This window comes from Macadamia integrifolia, chromosome 6, assembly GCF_013358625.1.
Source record: "Macadamia integrifolia cultivar HAES 741 chromosome 6, SCU_Mint_v3, whole genome shotgun sequence".
Classification (NCBI taxonomy): Eukaryota; Viridiplantae; Streptophyta; class Magnoliopsida; order Proteales; family Proteaceae; genus Macadamia; species Macadamia integrifolia.
The window spans coordinates 34,971,813-34,980,684 of record NC_056562.1 but is presented as its reverse complement, the minus strand read 5'-3'; the positions used below and the strand labels follow the sequence as shown (position 1 = coordinate 34,980,684).

At 40.8% G+C, this 8,872-nt stretch overlaps 1 protein-coding gene across 1 annotated transcript; it reads left to right on the top strand.

Moving 5' to 3' along the window:
- Nucleotides 1–300: 300 nt before the first annotated feature.
- LOC122081516 (zinc finger protein ZAT5-like) lies at nt 301–1,870 on the top strand. Its single transcript, XM_042648663.1, has one exon. It carries the CDS (start codon nt 634–636, stop codon nt 1,663–1,665), a length of 1,032 nt encoding a protein of 343 aa, XP_042504597.1. The 5' UTR covers nt 301–633; the 3' UTR covers nt 1,666–1,870.
- The last annotated feature ends 7,002 nt before the right edge of the window (nt 1,871–8,872 follow it).

Here is an 8,872-nt window from a genome sequence, read left to right as displayed (position 1 = left end):
TTTAACATGCAATGGCGTTTGTGGTGGTAGTTTTAATTTTCGTGACTGCGTTGGCAAAGTGTGAGAAAGAGAGTGTGAAACGGATTTAACCTTAACAACCTATGGCCAAACTCTTCAAGTTAGTCTCTATATTTGCCTATTTTCAGTTACAATATTGTTTGTCTCCCTCTCTTATATGTTGTGTTATATCTGTCCCCCTTCCCCCACTTTGCTATACTCATTCATTCTCTCTCTCTCTCTCTATTTTCCACCTATTCACTTCACTATTTTTGGTGTTCTCTCTAGACTTTTCTCCATTTTATTGTTTCTGTCTCTCTCTACCCTTTTTAAATAACTTACTTCCAAGGTTAGAAACGCTAGGGAATTTGTAGGACTAATTCACGGTTACTGTTCACGGGGGACGGCTTTTCTTTGACTAATAAAAACTCTAAACATTCACTATATATAATAACCCACTCTCCCACCTTTGCTTCCTCCATCAGCCTCTCACTCTCCTCCTCTCTTTCTCCCTCTTCTTCTCCTTTAGTAGTTTACTTGCTTCTTTTCTTTTCTCTCACCTCTGCTTCTTTCTAGAACTACACATCAAGCTCCATTCACCTTCTTCAAGGTGGGTGGTAGTTGGAAGGACAGAACATGGAAGCACCTCCAGAGGAAGTCTTGGGGTCCAACGACCTGACGCATATCGTCAAGGGCAAGCGCACCAAGCGTCAAAGGCCACCATCCCCTCTTGCCTTCACCATGAACAACACTACAAGCTCATCAAGTGCAGGAGGAGGATCAGGTATTGGAGGTGGAGGAATAGGGGAAGATGACTATAATTACATCCCTTCCCCAACCACGAGCTCAACGGAATTATTCGCTGGTGAGGAGAGTACAGAGCAAGAAGAGGACATGGCGAATTGCCTAATTCTGCTGGCCCAGGGTCATGGCCGTGAAAATCTGAAAAGAATTGAAGAGAGGGGTAGCGGCGCCGGCGGTGGTGGTGCCATGGAGAGATCCAGTAGCCGAAGATTTACCGAGGCGGCTACAACCACAACTGGTAAGGCAGGATTCTATGTATACGAATGCAAGACTTGCAACCGTTGCTTCCCTTCGTTCCAGGCTCTTGGAGGACATAGAGCGAGTCACAAGAAGCCCAAGGCCATGGTTGGGGTTGGTGAGAAAGAAAATAATAAGAAAGCTTCGGCATCAGTACTAATGGCCTTGTCTCCTGATGAAGATGAAGCCCAATTCAGTATCAATAGCCCTCGTCCCTTCCCTCTTCAGCAAATGACCAGCAGAGCTATGTACAGTAACAATACTAATAACAAATCAAAGGTCCATGAGTGTTCAATATGCGGCTCTGAATTTTCATCCGGACAAGCATTGGGAGGTCACATGAGACGGCATAGAAGCGCTGCTGCAACAACCACAACTAATAATTCAGGTACCACGATGATGACAACGGTGACGCGAGCTTCCTTTGAGTTACCGGAAGAAGAAGAAACCCATAAGCCAAGAAACGTGTTGCAGTTGGATCTCAACCTTCCGGCACCATCTGATGAGGACCTCCACCACCACCACCACCGTGAATCCAAGTTCTCCTTTGCTTCCAAACAACAACAACCACCAGCTCCTCCTCCTCTTGTGTTCTCCGCCTCTCCTTTAGTAGATTGCCATTACTAGACGGTCCCAAGGAGAGGTGGAACTGAAAATTGAGGGACCTCTCTCCTCACATTGATCCGGGAACCGGATTATCACTGTGAATTACAATTACCAAGATCTTTTTTCACATTTTTTTTCAATTAATTTATTTTATGATTCCAGATATTCATCATTTGGTTCTTTTATTATAATTCATATTACTTATGATATCGATTCTTTGAATTAATTCATTGTTTAATTTATTTTTGATCATATATATATTATTATCGTCCCCAGTGGAAATTGAATTCTTTGTGGTTGGCAAGTAAGTAGCTCGTGTTCATGGTGGGCTCTGTTTGATTCACGAAAGGTGAGTGAGTGATGGTGTATCTTTTTCTCCCTTTTTCTCTTGGAAAAGGGTTTTTCCTTTCCGTTTTACCTAGTTTTGTCTGTTTTTATTTCTTTATTAAGTGCGAGGGCGATGTACTACACAACTCCAACTCAGAGAGAGAGAGATGCAAAGCAAAGGAAAGAAGAGAGGTGGAGGTGGAGGTGGAGGTGGAGGTGGGAGGGGGAGGGGGAGGGGGAGGTGTTTGGGCTTTCCACCACCAAAAGTCTCGTGGATTAGGTTCTGTTGTTTGGTTTACAAGAAATCTAAAAGCTCTCTCCGATCTGTTTCATTAAATGACAAAGAATAAATGGTTAGGATGGCGAGTTTGTAACTGCCTTTCACCCAATGGATCCATCTGTACTCTTCCTTATTTATTACTTCTTTTAATGAATTTTCTCATTTTATACTTGCCATGGAACTCTCTCTCTCTCTCTTTTCTTTTCACTCTTCCATTTTGCACTCTACTCCACTTTTTTTTTAGTTCACCGCCTAACCATCACACACCTAATCCATCATGAATCATGAATCCCTCTGATCAATTCATATCTTACTTGCGTACTGTAGCGCGGTGAGTATCGAATCGGACAATGTTTAATTACAGTGATCACTCATTTTCCCATGATATCGAAGTGGGATTTTTTCCATACCTTCTCACATAAATGAGTCATGGAGTTCACACTTACATCCCTTCTTCAAATCTGCTCCAACAAATGTGGGCTCTCACTGTATGATCTATCTCTAATTTTCTTATTGGTGCAATTTCCATGTTTAATTACAATGATCACTCATTTTCCCCATTATGTCGAAGTGGGATTTTTTCCATGTCTTCTCACATAAATGAGTCATGGAGTTCACACTGACATCTCTGCTTCAGATCTTCTCCAACAAATGTGGGTTCTCACTAAATGATCCATCTCTAATTCTCTTATTGGTGCAATTTCCCACTCTCACATAATAAGAAACCTCTACCATTCCGTGTATTAATAGCATGTCTAATCACAAAGTAAGTGATATTGCTCTTTCATTAGGGTATTATTTAAGTGATAATGGAACGTATACCTAATTATTTCTGTCTGTATTTACTTGGCAAACTAGTTTTTGTTCTCATACTAAGAGAGAGAGAGTATAATAAAGTGTAGGGAGTTATCAAAAGCTTTTGAGTGTTTGTTAATTGCACGTTTTGGTGGAGTTTTTTTTTTGGTAAAGCCACGCATGTGGCCACTTTGCGTGAAATATCCAAATACATGAATGACTGGAAGAGAGGAAGAAAGGAAGAGAGCCATTGACATTGGCACATGAAGGGGCTAAGTCACGGTTACCTTGTCTTAAACCTCCCAACACTCCCTCTTAACATGTTATTAATATTAGTATTATTGAACACTCAATAAATTAAAGGGCCCGTTAATTTGCACTTCTTAATGTATATTACTATTATTATTAGGAAGAGAGATGGGAAGCAACCCTTGTATACAAATCAAAGACAGAAGGAAGGGGTTTTGGTGGATTACGAATCATATACAATAGACCCACATATTTAATGAGGAGAGATCGATGAAAGAAGGATGTGTCTTTTGAAAGTTTATTGAGACCTTTCAAGGCCCCTTAGGGATGGAGATGCCCACAATGGTGTTTGTTGGCCACACTATATAAGTCCATGTATTCGTATCTCTGAGATCAAGTGATGAGAAAGAGGTGAATAGAAAAGTTTGTTGGTCGTTAGAGTCATTTTTCATGTGTAAATCAAGAGAGGACAATTAGACAATGCCTTGTATTGCACTAATCGCGTGATCATCGATAGGGATGAGATGATCAATGATGTCATGACATCCTTAATTCTTCAACTTAATCCAATATCAATGTCAATGTTGAAGGTGACTGATCTAGTCAGTTTCGACCTATTCCTTTTGGCTCTGGATTGCTTCTCCGGTGCTCTCAGGTTGCATCCTATATCAAAAGCCTTTGACTAGCATCATCGCTTCACTAGTTAAAGCAATAATAAACTACTATTGCCAAATAAGTTAAAATTGAACTAGAATGTTGATATTGGGCATACATGCGAAGCTAGCTAGATTGTTGCCTTGCGTGTTCTATCTTGTTTTGATTTGGTTTTTGTCTTTGATGAACTAGCTAGATCCAATATTGTGATACACTACTTTCTAAATCTGGTCTAATTTTTCAGTTGGTCCTGTTTGGTCTTGTAAGACCTGAACCTGAGGGGGGCCAAGGTGGGTACCTTATGAAACATGATGGCAATGGTGACTTTGAACTTGGATTGGCTTGGAGTCGGTGCCTAGAGAAGTCCATGTGCCCAAGCCGTGCACTTGCAAGTAACACCGGGCCATGTACGCACAATAAAGGTACATGGTTGTATTTTATGTTAAGTCCACGTGTTAATCGATTACCAAGAGTGGAATACGTGTCAGGGCCGAGCCCCATCGAAAATCCCAATGATTCGGCTAAGTGTTGGCCGACTGGTGGGTGGTCATGGATGGGTCAGACCCACCGATGTGATCTACCACTCTAATCTTTAGATATTTTGACCCTACTATAAATAGCATTTATTACTTTCTTCACCCTCATTTATTGTTTTTCACGGTGGGTGAGAAAAATAAAGAAGAGAGAGAAAAGGAGAGAGAAAGGAAGAAGAAGGAAGAAATGGAGAAGAGATGATCGTTGTGCGTCGCCGGGGTTGTTGTTTTATGGTTGTCCTTGTTGAGAACCCGGCCACATGGCGGTGATAACGTGACCAGTTTGGGTGACATGGATGAAAATGATGACATGGTAGTGTCTAGTGTCACCGATGAGATAACAGAGCCGCTTGGTATGCATGGAATGGTTTGATACATCCTTAGTAGGTGGTGCGGGTTTCTGGGTCAAAATTGACATGCCTATTTATGCTCGGGGGCATTTTCAGTAATGAAAATGATATTTTTGGAAGATCGGTTCTTCATGAAAAAGACAGATAGTAATTTACCTAGTCCAGTGCATTTGATTTCGTCACATTTTGATATTGTATGAAGAAGTTACGGCATTTGTGGAAGTCGAGGGTAATTTTGACATTGAAGAAATTTTTTTTAAAGGAAGTGTTCTCCATGTAACAATACGACAAAAATCCAATCTTTCTAACGGTTCTAATTTCATCGTGTTCCAATTCCGTATGAGAAAGATGCGTCATTGGAAAGTTCTAGGACCATTTTTATCTTTTTACATGATTGAGTCAGATGATCGAGTCTTCTGGAAAGTCGTAGAGGGTCCAGTTGCAGTTCCAACGCACTTTGTTTCATCTCGATCAGATATCGTATGAAAAAGTTATAAGTATTTCTGTAAAGTCGATTCGAAAATCCAAACCAAAAATTCATTAGTATGCTCTCGGAGTTTGGTGGATTTTTTGGAATTTATTTTTGAAATTTGAAGGGCTTTTATGTAATTTTGAGATTTTGAAGGTCTTAGTTGATAAGAGGTGTTTAACACTGGAAATATGAAGGTAGGGGCTTATGTGTATATAAAAGAATCAGAGGGATCCTTAATACACGGCTCAGATTTTAATCTTAATTAATGTCTTCGTATGTAGTTGCCTCTCACATTGTTGTTTCCTTTGCTTCCCTATCCTCATGTCAACAAGTTAATTTACATTTTTTTTTTTTCCTGTTATGGCATAATTGTTTGTCACTGTTTCACTCATCTACTTAAATTCAAACTAATCATTATGCTGGATTTTCATTGGGCCATAATATCATCAAGTGATCCTTGGATGCAATTTTTAGATGTGGCTTCTTTCCTTGATATGAACAGGATGAGTTGGGACCTTCCAATTTATCAATTGGTGAAATTTCTTTGACAGAGGCAAATGATACATCTCGTCTGACGTGTGGAAGGGCCTGGGCCATCTCGTTTACACAAAGAGGCAAATTAAGTGAAGAGATCTTGAAGGCACCATTTCTTAGAGATGGAAAGGGAGTACTTGAAAACCTTCTCTACAGGTTAGTGACCCTCAGCAGAGAGCTTCTGACTGGAAAGTCACCATCTTTTTATTCCCCTGGAATTGTTAAGGATGGACAAATATATCACATCGGTCAGATTCAGATCTGACGGTTCGTGCAAGAGCTTGCGTTGAAGATGCTTATCAGAGGCTTCTCATTGGTGAAGTATATTAGATATAATGGTGTGGCGCCTCACCATATTACTCTTGATTGTGTGTAGCGCATGTGCATAGAATCTATAAAGAGATTCTACATATCTTGATCTGAGCCAATCATATCAGATTGGTTCCGATCTAACGGTCAATATCGATGGAGCTTTATTAAAGTTAATCGACAGCCTACCGTGAAACTCGCTACACCAACCAATCGGTGATCGACAACTCGTCTGACAATGTCAGCGCGTACGTCATGATGACATCATCGAGATTCAAAACCTATGGTTTAAATCTATTGTCCGTTGGTTTAATCGGACGGCTCAGATTAAGAGATACCTTTTGATGAGATCTACGGCCAGATCTGTGCCTCTGTTGCGCGAGCCACCGGTGTAGCCTACGCCACCCCTACGAAGATTCCATTTCAGACTATCTCATTGCTCCAACTTCAAATGATCATATCTCCCTCATTTTAACTCGGATTTGGGTGAATCAAGTTGCTACTTCTTCGTTTTTTCAAGACCTACACTATGGAAGTAAGAAAAATGAGTTTTAAATGAAGGAAGGCTACGGTTTTGACAAGAGAAGCTTCCCCCTCTTTGTTGGTCCTTGAATGAACATGAATACTTGATGATAAATGTTCTTAGGCCATTAAAGGAGGTAAAAGAGGTGGTTGAGGTGTGTTAATGATACATTAACTCAAAGCTAAGGAAGAAGTGAAGAAAGCAAGGATATGTTTGCTTTGAAAAGCAAGAAGCCAAGGAGAGAGAAGGTGTGAGTACCAAACTTGTTAGTATAAGTTTCCAGTCATCCCAGGCAATCGGTTGTGAGATTCTTTAACCTTTGATTTATATTATATGTATGTATGTATGTTAGGGTTAGTTGTGGATGAATGTATACATGCTAGGTTAGTTGTGGATAAACTGTAAGTATGCTAGCTAGTTGGGGATGTAGGTAAATTGCCGAACCTCGTGAAAACCCTATGTTGTGGGTGCTTGTTATTTACATTTTATATTGAAGTGCGTGGAATGTGGAATGGATGTGCACACTTGGAAGTGTCTATGAGAGGCTAAGTGTGCACACGACTATGTACAAATAGTGACAGGTATATAAGGTTTTTCTTGGCTAGACATCAAATAAGTTTTTGAGGATCGGAATTAGACTCACTGATTCACCCCCCCCTCTCAGTGACTGCTGGGTTACAACAGGGGTCAGATCTCTTGAATCCAACACCGGATTAACGACCATTATCTCGAGATCTACGTTTTGAGGTGAGTAAAGACGGTATTTCTTAAACCCTCATGAAACCCTAACTGAAATCCTATGATTTGGGTAGGAATCCTTTAGATCTTGTTAATCTCTCTTGGGAATGTGAATCTAAGGTTTAATAAAAGACCTACATGTCGTTTATGAAGGATTTTGAGGAACTTGCAAGATTTGTAAAGCATTTGTTGACCTCTTGAGCTAAAGAGAAGATTTGAGGTTTTTGAAGTGTTCTTAAGCAAAGAGGTAAGATCCATGCTTGAGACCTTGGATCAACCCTAGATCTATGTTGGAATCATGTTATGAAACCTTAGATTTGTGAAAAATGTGATCGAATCGACCCCTTGTGGTTTCCGCAAGGTGGGATGAGAAATGGAAGAGAACATCAAAAACCCTGGTTCCAAGTGGATGGTGCCTGGAAATGGTCAGATCCACAAATCTGGGGCCCACCTATCCTAGTTGAGTTGCTAGCTCGACTGACGAGTAAGACCGATGGGCACCTGGCCCACTGCTCTTGGCCCGCCAGTCCAGGTAAAGCTGCTGGTTTGACCGACGAGCAAGATCGGTGGGCACCTGGCCCGCCACTCCTAGCCCATCAGTCCAGGCAGAGCCTTTGGGTCGAGTGGCTAGCAAGGACTGGTGGGTGCCTTGCTCGTTGGCTGACCCACCAATCCGACCTTTGAGGTTCTGAATGGGCTAGAATTTGTCAGGCAACCTTCTTTGGTGATTCGAAACGCTTTGGGATCATTATACCTCATTGGTTATGAGCCTGAAGTGGAGATATATTAAACTCAACCTCTTTCATGATAGGTTAAACCAAAAACTCACGTCACCACACGCTGGATCTTCCTCGTACCAAGGGTGATCATTGTACGCAATTAGGTAAGTGGGGACAAGACATTTACTTTATTTTTTGAGTGTTTTTACATCATTCCACTATTGCCATAGACTAGCCATGACATCATTTTATTATTGTGTGTAGCCTAGTCATCCTCGAATGCCATTTGCATACATTTATGTGTACATTATGAAATTTATTTATGACTTGATATACTAATATCTTAAATTGTTAAATTCTTATTCCTATTTTGAGATATGAGATGGATGACTTTAAATTATTGAGACTAGATGCTGTAGTCGGCTTGGACACGAATGCATTGGTGGCCCATGAAATGGGACACAGTGGTACTATGCAGTCGTACTATCTCATATAGGAGCATGTGGTTAGGAATGACATAACTCTGTGCTATGACCCTTCCCAACAGGGGTTTAGATGTTGGGTATATCACTGGGGAAAAGTTCGAGGTTGTGTATCAACAGTGGTGGTTAGAAGTATGCCTGGTCAATCACTAGGGCGGTCGGCAACTTTGGTGATATAATAAGAGGGCTAATCATATTGCTTTTAAATTAATACAGGGCAAATCCCATTTTACTTTAATGCAGGGCAAGACCCTTTTACTTTT